The 17,343-nt window shown below is 58.4% G+C and overlaps 7 protein-coding genes and 1 non-coding gene across 8 annotated transcripts; 6 read left to right on the top strand and 2 right to left on the bottom strand.

Moving 5' to 3' along the window:
• The first annotated feature begins 356 nt into the window (after positions 1 to 356).
• On the top strand, positions 357 to 1,023 carry B0I36DRAFT_162847 (uncharacterized protein). Its single transcript, XM_046148682.1, has one exon. The coding sequence runs from the start codon at positions 478 to 480 to the stop codon at positions 940 to 942; it is 465 nt and encodes a 154-aa protein (XP_046008094.1). The 5' UTR covers positions 357 to 477; the 3' UTR covers positions 943 to 1,023.
• Positions 1,024 to 1,541: 518 nt separating this feature from the next.
• On the top strand, positions 1,542 to 2,645 carry B0I36DRAFT_162856 (uncharacterized protein). Its single transcript, XM_046148683.1, has 2 exons — positions 1,542 to 2,253; positions 2,368 to 2,645. Exons 1-2 carry the CDS (start codon positions 1,740 to 1,742, stop codon positions 2,457 to 2,459), a joined length of 606 nt encoding a protein of 201 aa, XP_046008095.1. The 5' UTR covers positions 1,542 to 1,739; the 3' UTR covers positions 2,460 to 2,645.
• A 3,622-nt stretch (positions 2,646 to 6,267) lies between these two features.
• Positions 6,268 to 7,079, bottom strand: B0I36DRAFT_415976 (uncharacterized protein; the record flags this gene model as incomplete). The annotated part of the gene is made up of 2 exons (XM_046162062.1): positions 6,268 to 6,824; positions 7,064 to 7,079. The coding sequence occupies 2 exons, from the start codon at positions 7,077 to 7,079 to the stop codon at positions 6,268 to 6,270; spliced, it is 573 nt and encodes a 190-aa protein (XP_046008096.1).
• Positions 7,080 to 7,625: 546 nt separating this feature from the next.
• On the top strand, positions 7,626 to 8,012 carry B0I36DRAFT_366488 (uncharacterized protein; the record flags this gene model as incomplete). Its single annotated transcript, XM_046159306.1, has 1 exon — positions 7,626 to 8,012. The coding sequence occupies one exon, from the start codon at positions 7,626 to 7,628 to the stop codon at positions 8,010 to 8,012; it is 387 nt and encodes a 128-aa protein (XP_046008097.1).
• A 103-nt stretch (positions 8,013 to 8,115) lies between these two features.
• B0I36DRAFT_366489 (uncharacterized protein) lies at positions 8,116 to 10,587 on the top strand (the record flags this gene model as incomplete). Its single annotated transcript, XM_046159307.1, has 4 exons — positions 8,116 to 8,210; positions 8,281 to 9,013; positions 9,071 to 10,290; positions 10,371 to 10,587. The coding sequence occupies 4 exons, from the start codon at positions 8,116 to 8,118 to the stop codon at positions 10,585 to 10,587; spliced, it is 2,265 nt and encodes a 754-aa protein (XP_046008098.1).
• A 394-nt stretch (positions 10,588 to 10,981) lies between these two features.
• B0I36DRAFT_t144 lies at positions 10,982 to 11,088 on the top strand. Its single transcript has one exon. It is a non-coding gene; the product is annotated as a tRNA-Ala (tRNA).
• Positions 11,089 to 12,071: 983 nt separating this feature from the next.
• B0I36DRAFT_434251 (sulfate transporter family-domain-containing protein) lies at positions 12,072 to 15,029 on the top strand. The gene is made up of 2 exons (XM_046162693.1): positions 12,072 to 13,259; positions 13,344 to 15,029. Exons 1-2 carry the CDS (start codon positions 12,232 to 12,234, stop codon positions 14,734 to 14,736), a joined length of 2,421 nt encoding a protein of 806 aa, XP_046008099.1. The 5' UTR covers positions 12,072 to 12,231; the 3' UTR covers positions 14,737 to 15,029.
• Positions 15,030 to 15,275: 246 nt separating this feature from the next.
• B0I36DRAFT_331614 (putative allantoate permease) lies at positions 15,276 to 16,905 on the bottom strand. The gene is made up of 2 exons (XM_046155004.1): positions 16,624 to 16,905; positions 15,276 to 16,555 (listed from the first exon to the last, which is right to left on the bottom strand). Exons 1-2 carry the CDS (start codon positions 16,834 to 16,836, stop codon positions 15,386 to 15,388), a joined length of 1,383 nt encoding a protein of 460 aa, XP_046008100.1. The 5' UTR covers positions 16,837 to 16,905; the 3' UTR covers positions 15,276 to 15,385.
• Between the last annotated feature and the right edge of the window lie 438 nt (positions 16,906 to 17,343).

Here is a 17,343-nt window from a genome sequence, read left to right on the forward strand (position 1 = left end):
CCGTCTGGATTCAGCTGGGACCCCTGCTGTGTGAAGTTCTGGCCAACTCCTCAGGACTCGGCAGGCCAGCTCGCCCACAGAGTCTAGGCCAGTCGCGGGCGTTAGTGCCGGGGACCGCAGAGGCCGCCCGGAACTGTCTCGCCAGCAGAAAGAGCATGCCTAGCCTATTCGGGTCATAGCCAAAGCAACTGCTCAACACGATCACTAGCACTCTTGTCTTGGGCTCCCAAGCCATCGGAAGCCGCGTCTAATCGTGGCACAGGCCAGCGAGACAGCACGACGACACCACACCAGACCGCGGGTGCCCGATCCCCGTCGGTGCACGGTGCCTCATCACTGCCAAGATCCTATCGCCATTTCCCGGTTCACACCCTCGACGCTGTTGGCTGTTCTGGGCCCTTCCCCCGTGCGACCAGGGCGTCCACGCATAATTAAGCCTGCGTCGCGAGGCACACCTTCTCAGTGTGCAGATACGCCATGCCAGATCTAACATCGGGGCTGCAACATGCAAGCAGCCGTTTCCAGGACTGCCTCGATCTACAGCCTTTCGGAGGCTCTGAAACCTGCCTGGCGGCCATCTTGTCTGCGTGCCCGTGCAGAAAACACCTCAGATCCGAATACAAGTGTCCTCCTACCACCCTTCCAGCGCTGCTTGCTTCCCCACGTCGTGATGTGCTGGCGCCGCCGCACTCCGCTTGGTTCTTCCGCTGCGGCGACCCCTGCACCACGGTACGGCCGGCATGCGACGGACCGACCATGGTCGCCAACCCAAAATCAGCTGGACCCCGGGGGTCCCCAGAAGAGCAGCCCCCTTCCAAAGTCGCCCCAGGTGATGTTCGGTTTCAACTGAGCATTGATGGATGGGAGGCCCAATGGGGCTGCCTGCCTCAGTCAGTGGCCGCCGACAGCACTGCATTCTTGGTCAGCCCCCTACTCCTTTGACATCACCCGTGTTCCAAGACTGTACCCGAGACGGGGTCTGTCTTTGATGCAAAGAACAAAGGCTGTGACTTGCTTATTCTTCTCCTCCTTCCGTCTTTGACAGCACGCCAATCTCTGACTCGAGGTGGGAATACTCTCAGCACAATCTCGTTCAAAGCCCATCATTTCACAAACCAACGAGGAGGCGCAAAAGTCCAGCGCAAAAGGGACCCGTTCACAGCCTGACTGGACAGCATGGGGGTGGCATACAAAGCACCTGCGCTGCCCATGATGCACATCGTACGGCTCGTGGGAGCGCAATCGTGGAACCACTGCCAACACGTTGTAGTCGGCTCCGGGATATAATAAGGGTTCCTCCTGGACTTTCCGCAGACCACAGTCAGGTATTCGCAACTGCACATTTCGTTCTTCCCGAAACACCACTTCGACCCCTCCACTGCTTTTACGTCTCTCCTGCGAATCGGGCACAACCCTAGCACGACGACAGAGGGTGACCACGCCTGACACTAGTCACCAACTGGTTCGGTCCGGAGTGGCTCAGTTGAACCTCGTCGTTCGAACGAAGCAAGGCCCACTACTTCCACCAGCAGCGGGAGCATCCACAGCAGCTATTACCATCAGTTGGCCTCAAAGAAAGAGAGACCCTTCTACTCCGCCAACACTCAACAGGCAAAACGAACCTCCAAGGAAAGGCAAAAAAGACAAGGCTCAGACAACAACAACAACCCCCCCCCCCTTCTTCGTGCCTTCCGACACGCCTCTCTTTTTTTATTTCTTTCCTGTTTCGTTTTGCCGAGATGTGCCGCGCCCACCCCCGGAGGCACCCCTGCTCGCACACGTCGGTCCACTGGCTGTACTGCCCGCGCGCGCACTTCGACGTGCGCAGGGGCCGTGTATCTGGCCCTTGCAACTCGCAGACGCAAGCGGCGATGCAGTCCGTCGGGACGAGATGCACGCTGCAGCACTGCGCATTCGGGGACCTCGGCGGGGGCTGGCACTGCTGCCAGTGCGGCCAGGGGCCCAACAGCTTTGGCTGGTGCACGGCTCCGGCTCCGCGGGACTCGGTGCTCGCCGACGGCGTGTGGGGACAGCAGCAACAGGACGAGGATTGGGCGAGTACTGCTACTACTAGCACTGCTGGTGGCGGCGGTGGTAGTGCTGGTGGTAGTAGTGCCGATGACGATGATGTTAGTGGTGCGGCGGGGCCGAGCAGCAGCAGCAGTAGTGGTGCTGGCGTGACGGGGTGGCCCTACGCGGAAACCTATCCCAACTTGTGCGGACACATGTGCTGTGCATCTTGCACGCCTCTTGGTGAGTTCACCCCCACCCCCCCTCCTTCCCCTTGTGTGTGGTTTGCCAGCCGCAGACTTTGCCTGTCAGGGAGGGGCTATCGGCTAATACAGCGACGCACGCACGCCTTTCCAGACGGGGAGATTTCCGCGACAGCCACCACCACCAGCAGTTCCCGCCGCAGCAAGAGGAGCCGCAAGGACAAGTCCGGTTCAACGCGGCGGTAGATAGACGCTGGGCCACACGCTGGTGTTTTTGCATTCATTCACTTGGTTATCTTTTGTTTTAATGCGAGGGGCTCCGGGTGGTTTTGCTGTCTTCCGCATGTCGGTTTCTTCAGGGAGGGTGTCCATCCAACAACGGCGTTATTCATTCATGATGTTTTGCAGTCTCTTAGAAATGGCCAGCTCCTAGGCTCACGGGTCACTTGGTGAGGAGAAGACAAACTCGCAAGGGTTTCTACAAGTGCGTAAAAATATGATTACAAGGGGTGACGTCCAAACCCCCAATACCGTGGTCTCTCAACTCCCTGCAGGTCAGGCAATATCAAGAAACTTCATCAGTAGCCAGTGACGTGACGAAGGTCTGATCGAGTAGGGATGAGGTCCTACTACCCAGCAACGGTGACGATCCTGTCTCCAGATGATGCCAGAATGATAGATTCAAGTCTCCATAAACAAAAGTGGCCGCCCTCCCTCAGCTTCACATCTCTCCTCTTTGTGTCTTTGTGTCTTTGTGTAATGTAACAAGCTTGATCGTCGTTGCAGCACGCCTTTGTGGTGTGTGGTTGGCCCGATCGCGGGGCAGCATGTGCGTCCGCCAGATCGGTGCAGGGTGCAGCTCAGATCAAGAATGCAGAAGCTAGAACCTTTGCTTGCTAGAAGCACACCACCTGATAGGTTCAGTCGAGTGTGTGACGTCCCAAGCGCTTGTCCGGAGTCAGCCCCGGTGCCTGGTCCTTGGTACTATGCTCGCTCTGGTACAGGACCAACAGTCAAGTGTGCCCGCCTCCCTGACGCAACAAGCCATCAATAACACCCTGGCAGGCGTGCGGGGTGGCGGGGCGTAACAGCCCTGCCAGTGCAGTGCACCCGCCGGACTTTCTTGCCCAGAGACACAAGGGACCCGAGTGATAACGTGGGGGTTGGCACTAAGCGCCGAGGTTCGTGGGCGCTGAAGCCGCTGCGCTAATTATCCATCGCCCAGCACAGCAGTTCGAAAGACGTGGTACAGGAGCAGCATATCCAGATATCCTAACCACCCATCTAGAAAATGTCCCAGGTGGTTGGCTGGCCAAGTCGACCTACGGCACGTAGACCGTTGTTGTTCTGCTTCATGTGGGCTGAAGCTGTCGGCCTGATGCTGGCTCAGCCTCATTCTCAACCCTACTTGGTAGGATGGCATGTCGCAGCCAGATTGTATCAGGTTACACAGGTGGGTCGAGGGCGACGCATGGTGCAAGCATGAAGAAGCCGCCCAGCGAGACCCTGTTGCCAAGCCGGACCAGCACGGACGAAACAGACGGGCAAAATTCCGCATGCCAATCAACCACGTCCGAAGGCTTCTGATATGATGTAAAGTCTGTGGTGGGGCTCAGTGGGCAGCAAGCCATTCAGCTGCCGAGACTGGATGACGGCCTGGCTGGGATCAGTTCGTCCGGCTGCAGGGAAATCAGAGAAAAAGGAAAGCATCCCAGCACGGTCCGAGCAGTGGAGCCATGGTGTCGGGGCGAGGGCCGCAAGTGCCCCAACCTAAAACTGGCGCATTTGTGCGGCCCGCTCCTAACAAACGCGCCATTTCTAGAGTGGTGAGCCTCGGGCCGCCCCGGGCTCGCCGGGCAATTCACATGGGCCGTACCCACCCATTAGGGTTCCCAAAGTTCCTGGATCTCGGGGAAATGGTCGGCCCTAGTGGCATCCTTGTCACACCCGTGCTACACACCCGGCCAGGACAGCACGCCGTTGTGATTTCGGTTTTACAAAGATGCGCGCTTTGATGCTGAGGGGGTATTCCTTGTTTCCCAGTATGCGTATGACTGATCGTGGACTGGCACGAGACTCTGGGTCATGGTGATCGGACCCCCTTCGTGACACCATGCTAGCCCTCTGGCTGTGGATTAGTGAACACCTTCCGCATTCCGTCTGGTGGCCCTCGCGCTGTGCAACGCGTGCTCTGGCCAGAAAGGTGACATGTCGTCAAAGAACAAACTGTGCGAGCGGAGCATGTGCCTACACCATTGGCGAGATTCTTGAAACACAACGGGCTACAGATCCGCCCATGCCAAGACCGCATCATCCTTGCATCCCAACCGATCACATTAATCGAATTTCAGATCACCAATGTATCCACAAGGTACCCGATTCGCGAGGACCCCGACCCGTGTCTCGGCTAGAGGCGATTCCGATCTGGAGCTGCAAGATCATGATAATCGACAACTGTAAATCTTGGATGCTGCTGCAACATGACCCGTAGGCGAATCAACACTTCGCTCTCGCCCCTGTGCATTTAGAGGCGTAAAAGGCGTGCTGCGTTTTACCCATCAGTGAGTGCGAGGCAAAAACACCGTTCTCCTCCTGGACGAGCAGCCCAGATCAGCAAGGCGGGGCCCACGGAATTAGATCCAGCACTCTTACAGATGGTGTACTTGGCGGGTGTCTTTCTCTCCGCTCGTTCGGCCGACTGCCTAATCAGCTGCAGAGGTGGCGTGCATAAGCCACTCGAGGCAGGCCTTCGCCTACGCGCTGCGTGGTGACGGCATGCCTTTGCAGATGAGGGACATGCGCAAGGCGCAATGACCCCTGCTTGTGCATGTCTGACTCGCTCCATTTATCTGTACGAATCCTCAACCACCTTGCGAGGGCCAGCTTTCGACCTACGAGCCTGCCAGTCGGCAAACCTGCACGTGATGGAGAGGCCAGACCTTCCTAGCGAATGAGGGCCAACTGCCACGACGTTTCGGCGTCGGTTGGGGCTGACATAGGGTGAGACAACAAAAGAGCAGCAATGTGATCCAGCATCAGTCATGCCAGCCAGCCAGCCACGGCGAAGCAATGTCCGCTACCAGGCTGCTTGAAGCACAACCCCTGCGTGCCCTACCATACATAGCATCTCAGAGCCAGCGAGCGCCGCGAAACCGGGCGGCGGTGCTGCGGCGACCCGAGGGTCCTGTGTAACCTTTCCATACGCAGGCACGCGGGCGCACGCAAGCCACGCTGAATCCAGAATTCAAGATCACATATCCGCATGGCGTGCCTTTCCCAAGACAATTCCTGCTCCGCCATTGTCGTCTGCCTCGCGTTTATAAAGTCAGACACTGGTGTGTGAACCGCTGCATCTTTACAGGCACTAATTAGGATCAGCAGCACCGTCCCAGACTTTCTTCATCCCCCCTCCCCCAAGACCAGCTTTGATGCACCACCAAACACCACCAACACGGCCATCAAGGGCAGCCCCGGGATTTGCTTTAGTCATGTGGGTGAGGATCGGTCTCGGAAACATGCCTCGGACCCAGCAACCCGTATCTCGGATCTTGCATCGTGCGCCATGTCTCACCCACTGAGACACCGCACGGCACTCCATCACACCATACTCTTCCTTGCGGATCTCAAGCCATCGTTGCGAGAGGCGCTCTAGAATTCATACGTGCGCCTCGCTACTTCCTGCGAATAGCGGATCGACACGCATTCCCAGACACTAGCGTCTACACGATATGCTGCCTTCACCGGAAGAAGGCACCTAAACTGCTGAGCTGAACCTAGCAACATTTCTGTAGGTCTCACACTAGACGTCGGCCTTGTTCAACGTTGGCTTTTTGAACCATTAGCTGGGTGGCTTGCTGAGTGTTGACTCGCTGTGCTTGGTTGTCCACGGGCATGTGCTCGAAGAGCAGCGCGGTGTGGCAGGAGGTCGGGATGATATTTTCATAATCCCGCAGCCTCATTCCTACGTAAATGCTCAGCTGGAGAAACCAAACGCTACATATAAGGACTTTGAATTAGCCGGAGGGTTTAACAAGCTGTAACAAACGTAGATCCCCTAGTCCCGGATAAGCCTCTCCTCGTGAATCACATCCTCGGCTCTAGGCATCTGGTTCTTCAGTTTCACCTCACAGATCCTGCAAACCGCGATAGCTATCTCCCAGGCAAACTCCAGCTGCTCCCGAGTCCCGCCATTCCTCACCACCCCACGCATGTGCCACCCGACCTCCACAGGCACGTCCATGGGCACCAGGCTCGCGACGTTGAGCTGCGACGTCGTCACCGCGTCCAAGATTGCCGTGTCGGACTGGTAATACCCGTATATCGTGGTGACCACGAGGCGGCGGAGGTCGGGCCAGTGGGCGTCCATGTTGGCCAGGAATGGGTCCAGGTCGGCACGAAAGATGCCGCGCATGTAAGCCTCGCCACGGGCGTCGGTGTCGGAAGGGTTGGTGATGTGTGCGCGAATGGAGGACGTCTCGTTGGACTGCGGCGACGGTATTGCTCTGATGAGGGCACGGTAGGCATTGATCACGCGTGGTATGCCGTAAATTATGCCGGTCTTGAGTAGGGCTTCTGTTGCATTGTTCTTTTGGTATTTGTAACTGAAAGACGCTGCCAGGAATGGGGCTTAGGTAGAAGCTCGCCTTTGATTCTCCTGAGAACGAAACGGTGGTATTCGTAGTCTCCGTCGCGACCGGAAGTTGCCTGACGAAACACTTCGGCCACAAGAATTCCCTGATTACTCGCTGCGAATGCGCATGCCTTGTTTGCCAGTCGGCATGTAGATACAATGTCAGCTGAAGATGCTCACGCCAATGCAAAGGACAAGAAGTCATGGGACGCGCACTTACAGCGACGCAATACCATGTCTCCTCTGCATCAGACCCGATTGAACGCGCATTCAGCGATTTGATGTACTCGGTTGCTTCCGCTTCCATATTCGTGATTCGTATGAGCAAGGCTGTATTGCCACTCGGGCACACACGGACTGTGTGGATTTGACGAGGGGCACTTGGCAGTGATGTTCATTGCGAGCTACAGCCATCGCGAGGACAATGTTCTGACTACATTCCTCGGGCATGGCCCGCAATTCGTGCGTCTCCGCCCAGCAGGTTGGCCAATGGGAGCACCAAGTGGCATAAGGAGGTTAAAAGATGGGGAACTGAATCATCGAAATCGTGGAAAAAGCCGCTACTGAATCAGTCCCGTCGCCAACCCAGGGCTCCGCGGTGCCGAGTGTGGGGTAACGGGCTTCTCCCGCGGACTTGGATATCCGGCTACCACGGCCGTGGTTTACATTAGCACATGGGCTGCTTGGCTCGAAGGAATTCAGACGATAGTTGGACACGTACTCGCTCAAGGATTGCGGACTAAATCTCGTAGTCAGGCCTCATATTCGAAAACTCATCAAGCATGGCAGCAACTCCGCCAACTCAGCGGCGTCCGATCCGCATCGGCGGCGCATCCGGCGGCTTCACCGATCGTGTCGCCGCGATGAAGCGCCTGGCAAGTGATCCGGACATCGACGCTGTGGTAGGCGACTGGCTGTCCGAGAATGTCATGACGGGCTACGGGGCCGGCAAAGCACAGCAAGATTCCGCCGCCTTGGCTCCCATGCCCCTCTCTGAGCGAAAGAAGACAGCCATGTACGCGAGTACCTTCCTCCAGTGCTTCGAGCCCGCGATCGAGCATATCGCGCGGAACAAGACGAAGGTCGCCGTCAACGCGGGGGCCAGCGACACCGAGCTGCTGGCTCTGGTGGTCAGGGACATGGTCCAGGAGAGGGCTATCCTTACTTGAAGGTCGCATGGGTCGAAGGCGACGATGTCACAGCGCCATTCAAGCAGATGGTTCAGGATGGGCGTGTATTCCGCAGCTCAGCGGATGGTAAGACGCTGGAGGAATGGGCCATGAGCCGATTTGTGCGCTGGCGTACCTGGGAAGTCTGGGGATTGCCGAGGCGCTGCGCCAGGGGGCGGACATGGTCATTTGCGGACGGTACAGATTTTATTTCAGCCCCACGATCTTGCCCATCAAAGTTAGAGAGACAAGACTGATCCGGAAGTAGAGTGTCAGATGCTGCGCCGACAGTCGGCCTCGCCGCGTGGTGGCACAACTGGAGCTCCGACCAGTTCGACGAGCTCGCGGGAGCACTGATCGCCGGTCACCTCATCGAGTGCTCCGTGTTCGTGACGGGTGGGTATTACAGCCGCTTCAAGGATCTCATGGCCGCCAAGAAACACCTCGATCTCGGTTTTCCCATTGCAGAAGTATTCTCGAATGGCGAATGCCGGGTTGCCAAGGAGAAAGAATCCAATGGCATCGTCAACATCGAGACCGTGACATCGCAGTTAGTCTACGAGATCTCTGGGCCTCTCTACTTCAACTCTGATGTCGTGGCATCTGTCCATGACATCAAGCTCGAACAGATCAGCGAGGACTATGTCCATGTCTCGGGCGTCAAGGGTCTGCCGCCGCCTGATACTACACGTGTGGGTGTTACGGCCCACGGCGGGTATCAGGCAGAGTGGCATTTCTATCTCGTTGGGCTGGACATAGAAGAAAAGTGCCAGTGGATGGAGGAGCAGGCTCGCCATGCAATCGGCGAGGAGATTATGAGCCAGTTCACAATGCTCAAATTCCAGGTACACGGCACAAGCCCTGCCGACCCCGCGAATCAAGAAGTTGCCACTGTCGATTTCCGCATCTTCGCACAAGGGCCCCGGGCGGAGCTTTTCGATGGCAGCAAGCCGGACGGGTTCGCGAGGAAGCTGTACGAGACGGTCCTGCAGTCGTGTCCGGTACGTGTCGTGCGGTTGGAGGTGACATGTAGCAATACTGACTGACGTCCCGAGCAGGGCGTGTCTCGACCAAATGACCTGCGGCAATCCACAGCAAAGAGCTATTGGGAGTACTTTGTCACGCTCATCCCTCAGGCCGCCTGCTGCCACCGCGTACATCTCCTCTTCAACCCGGCTCACGGCAACAAGACAGTCATCCTTATCCCTTTACCCCCGAGGACGAGCGTCTACGGCCCCCAGGAATCATACGATCCTCCTGAGCCATTCTCTCCAGAGACTTATGGCCCAACCGTCCACGCGCCACTTGGCACCATAGCGCTCGCCCGCTCTGGCGATAAAGCCTCCGACGCCAACGTTGGCCTCTTTGTCTCCCATGACGCAGGCGGCGACGTTTGGCAATGGCTCCGCACATTCCTGACCATCGACAGACTCAAGCAGCTGCTCGGCCCGCACGAGTACAGCGGCGGACGCATCGACCGGTTCGAGCTGGAGAACATCCGCGCCGTGCACTTTCTGCTCAAGAACCACCTCGACAGGGGCTACAACTCGGGCAGCAAGCTCGACACGCTGGCCAAGAACCTTGGCGAGTACCTCAGGGCAAAGCACGTGCCTGTCCCGGTCAAGTTTCTTGCGACTGCGAGTCTGCGACCAAGGATCGGTCCGGGTGAAGGCCGCGGTCATACTACCAGAGACGCACGGCAAGCAGGCCAATTCAGCGACAAAGTCATCGCAGTCACGGGTGCGGCGCAGGGGATTGGCTACATCACGGCCGTCGCGCTCGCCGAACGCGGTGCATCGCTGTCCCTCGCTGATGTACAGCCCGCGGCTCTCGCGCAAGCAAAAGAAAACATCCTCACCAGAGCCCCCAGCACCAGCATCATCACCACCGCGCTCGACGTGCGCAGGGAAGACCAGGTCTCGTCCTGGATCGCAGGCACGGTCGCACACTTTGGCCGCCTCAACGGCGCGGCCAACATTGCGGGCGTGGTGCCCAGGAGCATCGCCAGCGAGGCCGGGCTGGTCGAGCACCTCGACGCCGACGAGTGGGAGTTCGTCATGGGCGTCAACGCCACGGGCGTCATGTACTGCATGAAGCACCAGCTCTCCGTGATGCGCGGGCGGGGATGCGCCGTGGTCAACGCAGCGAGCATCGCGGGTCTGACGGGGAGGCCCAGGACAGGGGCGTATGCGGCGAGCAAGCATGCCGTGGTCGGGCTGACACGATCCGCGGCCAAGGAGGTTGGGGAGAGGGGAGTGAGAGTAAACGCCATCTGCCCGTGAGTTGCTCCGCCGAGACTGATTTACATTCTGGTCGAGTCTTGGTTTGACGCCAACACTAATCATGAGACGAGGGTAGTGGAAGGATCGATACGCCAATGTCTCGCGCTGCTGCTGCCGCCGCCACGGTAGTGGGCAGAGGAGCAGACTACGATAAGGAGACATTGTCGGACATTGCGCTGCGGAGAAAGGGACAACCAGAAGAGGTGGCGGACCTGGTTTGTTTCCTGCTCAGCGACGAGTCTTCATACATCACTGGCAATGCTATAAGCATTGATGGCGGATGGAATTGCTAGACGTGCCGACGACATGACAGCCTGGGAGAGGCGGAGTCCAAGTCATGCCTCCAACGTCGAGCACATGTCTTGAGTCTCACGTCCTGTCATGAGGGTCGGTGGATAGCTGCACATCCTGCTCCAGCACCAGCAGCTAGCTGTGGTGTCACGAGGCCGGATAGAAAGTCGGGACACGGCCAGAAATACTTTGCGAGATACTGATGGCTCTGGCCAGCAGGTTGCCGACGTTGAAGCACAGCTTTATGATGAGAGGACACCATGACAGGCTTGCAGCGGAGTTGTGGCATTCTTGACGAGCATTCCTGACGAGTTGTCGTCCAGAAGCTGCCAACAACAATGTGTAAACATAGTCGGTCATAGCATAGCTATCTCTCACCGCCTTTGCAATCCCTCCGGGCTAATAGCTCATTTGGTAGAGCGTTCGCTTTGCATCACGTCGCCTCCTTGGTTTCTCGTGTCCTCATCTGCGAAAGGTACAGGGTTCGACTCCCTGTTAGTCCATTTTTGCTCTTCCTTGCCGCGTGGTTTTTTGCAAGTCTCCTGGATGTCGCCGTCCCCGGCCGATTGGTGTTGCAAAGCACTTGTCGGCGTTCCAGTAGTTCGAGCCTGATAAGCATGACTCGCGTGACTGATGCTTGGTTCTCGGTAGTAGCACATGTCCCTTCCACGCCTGACTGGAAGCTTGCCCCGCCCCAGCAGCCAGCTCGCAGGGCTGGCACACCGAAGGCTCAATGGGGGGCTGCGTGACAGAATATTTAGGGCGCTCACTCAGGTTGCTGGTGGTGAAGTGCGTCGGTTCTTTTTGTCAAATGCCTGGCAGGCGCAGCAGGAGAATAAGCCCTGTCAGCCAAGGCAGCCCTGCAGCCGCCCAAACAAGCTTGGTCGCGATGACGCCTTTGGGCAGCGTGACACTGGTCCCGGCCTATCGGACCCGCCAGAGATGGTGCCATTGCCATCTGCAGCCGTCGACTGGACATGATGACGATTGCGTGATTGCTCACCTGGTGGTCTCTTTTGTCGCCCTTGCGCTGCCGCCTCAACCCCTGGCTTGTGGTGCAAGCGACGGGTCAGAGATGGGAAAGCTGCGGGCATCCTGGTGGGAAGAATGCGATTGTTCGTTCGCTGTGCACCTTGGCAGCATGCACGAGGGCCCCTTTCCCTGTTTCTCGGGCACCAGATTGGGAGGCGGTTCCGACGGCGTTGCTCATTGAGCTTTGCAGTTTCTCCTTCTCGACGACGGTGATCTTTTCTGCCTGGACATATGCTGCCTCTTATCATTCTTCCTGCCCGACGTCTTCGCTTTCGTATACACGTGCAGGCTGGTGCAGCCCCTTCCCCGCCGATCCGTCGCAAGCACACCAACCCGCGTCTACTCTGCTGGTGATTTGCTGCGAGGTGTGCTGCCAGCCGCGACGATCACACCCGCATCCCGCGTCGGCGTTGTCCGCACGAGTCCTGCCCGCCGGCGATCTCACAACTCACCGGCCCCGCAGCGTCTCACATTTTCCAACTTTGCGATGACGACTGGATGCACGAGGAGCAATAAATAATATATTTGCAGCATTGGCGGTATTGTTTTCTTTCGATTCTCGGCTTGATTAGAACTTTCTTCGCCTTTTTTGATTGCGGACTGCTTTTTGCGCCATGGCTGGCTACGAGGACACAAGCAGGCCACTCCTCGGGCCAATGTCGAGCGGCGACAATCAGACGTATGGCTCCTTTGGCTCCGCGTCGACACAATGCGGGAGCAGCAGCATAAGTCCCAGCAGCAGCTCCCCAATAATACCACCAAAACGACAACAGAGGCACCGCAGATACGACTACAGCGACGATGACGATGACGACAACGGCGAGGACTACTGGCTCGCCAACGACAGGTCCAGCATCGCAGACATTGATCTGGAAATGAACACGTCCGCCGAAAAGCGGCACTCGCTACTCACCACCACAGGCTGGCGACAGCCACCATCAGCAGCAACAATAACAACAAGCACATCCGCCGCCACGCAGATCCTAACAACCCTGATCCCGGGCATTTCCTGGCTGCGCAGCTACTCGGCCTCCTCCGTCATCCCCGACCTCATGGGCGCCTTGACGGTAGCATCGCTTTACATTCCGCTTGCCTTTTCCTTCGCCTCGGTCGCCAACGTCCCGCCCGCAAGCAGCTTGTACGCCTTTGTCTTCCATCCGCCTGTCTACGCCCTCCTGGGTACGTGTCCGCTCATGGTAACTGGCCCGGAGGCCACAGGGTCGCTGCTTGTCGGCGCGGCGATCCATGCGCTCGGTGGCAGTAGCGGGGGCGAGGAAGAAGATCCGGCAACGAATGCGCTCATTGCGGGCGCCGCGACCGCGCTGGCCGGTCTGATTCTCCTGGCCATGGGCTTTTTGCGGCTGGGGTTTCTGGACAACATGCTGAGCAGGCCGCTCATGAAGGGGTTCATCTGTGGTGTGGGCGTGGTCCTGGTTGTGAAGCAGGCCGTGCCTGGGCTTGGGCTGCAGGATGTGTTGCGGGAGGCCATGGGTGCGTCTGATACCACTCCTGGCAGTGGTGAAAAGGGAGGCGCCGCGTCTGCGCTGGATATACTGCTCACGCTGCTGGGTAGTGTGACGCAGGTCGATCTTCTGGCGGCAGTGTTCTCCGTGGGGACGCTGGGGTTCGTGCTGGTGTGCGCGTAAGTCTATTATTCCCGATGGCAACGGCCATGTGGTCATGATTTGTCTCTCCCGCGGCTCATACTAATCTCTCACACTTGCAGACACATCAAGAAGGCCCATGTCAAAACCCTCCCCAGCATCGTGTACATACCCGATCGCTTCATTGCCATCGTCGTGTCCGCGGTGGTGGTGTACCTCTTTGATCTCGAATCGCACGGTCTCGAGATCGTTGGCGCGGCCGGCAGCTCGAGACCAGGCCTGCCGACCTTTAACGCCGGGTTAGTCACGGATTTCGACCGGCTAAAGTCCGTGGGCAATACGGCCCTTATGATCGCCATGCTGGGATATTTTGAGTCCTCAGTCACAGGGAAGAGCATGGGCCGGCCAGCCACTGCTACGACTGCTGTTCCCCCGTTACCAACAAGCGATAACAGCGATGGATCCCCCGCTCCCCGCCACCATCAAGTCATCACCAGCAACAAGAACAAGACGCGTGCAACAACCACGCATCGCCGACACCTCGGCAGCAGCACCGCCGGGCACTCAAGCCACGCTCAAGCACGAGGACCCCACCAGACCAGGCCCCAAGCCCAGCCTTTGCCGCCGTCGTCGCCGCCCTCTGCCGACCGCGAGCTGGTCGCCCTCGGCGCGGCCAACGTCCTGGGCGGCTTCTTCTCGACGCTGCCCGCGTTCGGCGGCTTCGGGCGCTCCAAGCTCAACCTGCAGGCCGGCTCGCAGACGCCCATGTCGGGCGTGTTCCTCGCGCTCATCACTTTCCTGGCCATCCTCTTCGTCACGCCCCTGCTGTACTTTGTCCCGCGGGCCACCCTGGCCGCCATGTCGTGCGCAGTGGGCATCGCCATGGTCGAGGAGTGCGCGCACGACGCCGTCTTCTTCGTCCGGGCCAGGGCGTGGAGGGAGGTCGCGCTGATGGGCAGCGTGGCCGGGGTCATCTTTGTCCGGGGCATGGATGTCGGTGTCGTGGTGGGGCTGGGTGTTGCGGTCGTGATGCTGGTCAAGGGCGCGAGTGGTGTGAGTGCTGATGTCGTCGTGCCTGAGGCGTGGGTCACAACGAGCAGCAGCAGCGGCAGCCATCACAAAGTTGGCTTCCACATGGACCACCAGGTCGTGCTCAACGTCCGGGGCACTCTGAGCTTTGTCAACGCGGCTGCCCTGGTTGCACGGATTGACGAGGCTGCTGGCGGAGCGGGTGCCAGCGGCCCGGCCATCCTTGTTCTTGACATGCTGGGAGTCACTCGCGCCGATGCTTGTTGTGGACAGCTTCTCGTCGAGGCACTGCAGCGTCATGCTGGGGGCGGGCTTGCGGTGGTGGTTGTCTGCAGCCCCGAGGCGGAAAATGTGTTGCGGACCATGAAGAGATGCGGGCTGTTGGAAATCGGCCAAGGGGTCAGGTTAGCCAGTGATCACGACGAGGCGATGGAGATGGTGTCTGAGATGGTGTTGCGGGGGAGGCCCCAGTCATTATTAGCATGAGAATCGCGAGAAGACGATTGGTCCTTCGACATTATAGACGAGCATCGCGCAGCTTGGGATTTCTCTGTTTCTATCAGCAAGCGAGCGATATACCCTTACTTCATTCCGAATAAGAACATTGATTAGTTCAAGTGGATAAGACTTTGGAGGTACGAGAAAGGTGGAGCAGTTCTTGACAGTAATTCTATGATTCACGTTGAAGGCTGGTCTTGTTCGCTTAGTTGCTCCTCTCGTTGAGTCGAGAGCTGGTAGTGTGGCCACAGAAATGTTGTTCTCATAACATATGATGGATCAAGCACAGTTTCGAACTGTTTCAGTGTCGGTCTGGAGCCGTACATGGTAACAAGCCAGCTTGTCAAATTAACTAGTGCAGATCTTGTGTAGTCGTGTCGCATGATTTGAGGCACAACTAAACTGGTTTGTGTGCCTGTCGTTTCTCTTTCATTAGATATCTTCACATGTACGAATTCGCCCAAAGGAGAGATGAGGCTGCCCAAAGGTGGTCATGAGTGCCCACATAATCATGATAGCAGTTTTTGTTCATAAATGAGTAGTAGCCTTTATTGTTTGTCATGTACTATGTAAAGCTACTTGCCCAAGCTTCCTCTTCTCACCAGACCCGCCAACACGCAACGACACCGCAACGACATTAGGTGATGAAACGGAAGCCGGTGCTGACAGCCCTCTTCTCGTCCTCGGTGAGCACCCGCCCCTCGGCCTCGAAGCCGACCACGTCCAGGTTCCTCTGGTCCAGCTCGTCAAACTGCCGGTTCTTCCTCTTGAGCGCGTACCTCAGGAACAGGATGCACCCCAGGCCCAGGCACTGGAAGGCGAGGATGCCGCCCCAGCTCTCCCTGTAGTCGGGCTCGAACTGGTCGAGCCAGAGGTAGTTGCCGACCAGGGAGGCCGTGTTGGCGAGGGTGTTGGCGACGCCGATGGCGGCGGCGCGCTTGATCCGGGGCTGAACAATGGTGGACGAGAGCCAGGTGTACGTCGTCGAGTAGATGCCAAATGTGCCCGCGCAGATGATGAAGGTGAGGCCGTACTTGGGCCACTGCGCGCTGCCGGGCAGCGCGATGGTGCAGACCACGCCGGCGATGGCGGTCACCGAGGAGATGATGGCGTGCGGGGAGTGCTTCTGTCTCCGATCGGCGTCGTAGGCAAACGAGACGGCCCAGAAGAAGGCGAAGAGGTACGGCGGGGCCGTGAGCAGGAGCACGGTGGTCGAGTTCTTGAAGCCGAGCTGCTGGATGACGGTGGGGAAAAAGTGAGAGAAGGAGATGGAGATGGTGGTGGCCATCTGCAGGCAGGCAAAGATCCACACGCGGTAGTCCTTGACCGCCCAGTACAGGCCTTGCCAGATGGTGACCTGGTCTTCTGAGGTGACGTCCTCGCTGCCGGCGTCGGCGGCAAGTCGGCCCTGGGCCACAATCTTCTCCGTCTCGGACAGCCACGAGGTCGTGCCGGGGTAGTCGGGCAGGACGAAGAAGCAGATGACACCGAGGCACACGGTTGCGAGACCCTCGATGATGAACAGCCACCGCCAGGCGGCGAGACCGCCGACGCCGTTCATGCCCGACAGGATGCCCGCCGAGATAAGGCCGGCAAAGCAGTTGGAGAGGAGGAGGCCGCTGACGAGGAGGGCCATGCGCAGACCAAGCTCGGACTTCTTGTACCAGCAGGAGAGGAAGTAGATGGCACCGGGGAAGAAGGGTGCTTCGACGAGGCCGAGGACGAAGCGGACGGCGAGGAGGCTGCCTGCGTTGGTCGTGGCACCGGTGCACCCGCTGACAATGGCCCAGATGACAATGACGGACGACTGGTGGAGATGATCAGCGAGAGCCTCGTCGATAGGGAACAGGATCACTGCTATGGAGAGAGACATACCAGGAAGATGTGAGGCTGGAACTTGCTCATCATAATTGTCGACGGGACCTGCATGATAATGTAACCAGCCGAGAAGATAGAGATGGCCGTCTGGTATGTTGCTCCCTGCACGTTGAGGTCCTGCTGCAGGTTGTACAGTCGGGCCTGCGTGATCGAGTTGCGGTCCAGATAGTTGAAGAGGTAGATGAGGACCACGAGCGGCATGAGCCGCATGTCGATCTTGCGCAGCAGCTGGGCCTCGGTCGCTCTAGCCACCTCTGGAGACAGCGAGCGGTATTCATCGAGGAACGTGACCGCCTGCTTGGCAGCCGAGGAGTCCCTCCGGTCGTCCTCGATGTGGACGCCGTGTACCTTGTCGTCCTCGATGCGATCAGCATCACAGGTTTGGTGAATGGCCGCCATTGTGCAACTGTGCCGGTCGAAAATATGAAGGAAGAGCGCTAGGCAGGCCAAGCCAGGTGGTGGTATGGAAGGCGAAGCTTGGTTCGAGCTTGGCTTCCTTGGCCAGTCTTGGAGTGCTCTTGGCAGGGGAGCCAGCAGCATCTTAATAGTCGACCGCCTCGCCGTCTATCCTTCCCCCCCCGATGTCGGGGCGTTTCCCCAGATACTCCGCGGCCTGGGGTAGGCGCCTCCCCGCAGCCTGGGCCAATGCTGGGGTGGGTGGCTCGGAACGGGGCCGATGCCGACAGCTTGCACGCGGATGGAGGCCGACCCGTTAGT

The sequence above is a fragment of the Microdochium trichocladiopsis genome, assembly GCF_020744255.1.
Source record: "Microdochium trichocladiopsis strain MPI-CAGE-CH-0230 chromosome Unknown B0I36scaffold_9, whole genome shotgun sequence".
In the NCBI taxonomy this organism is placed as follows: Eukaryota; Fungi; Ascomycota; class Sordariomycetes; order Xylariales; family Microdochiaceae; genus Microdochium; species Microdochium trichocladiopsis.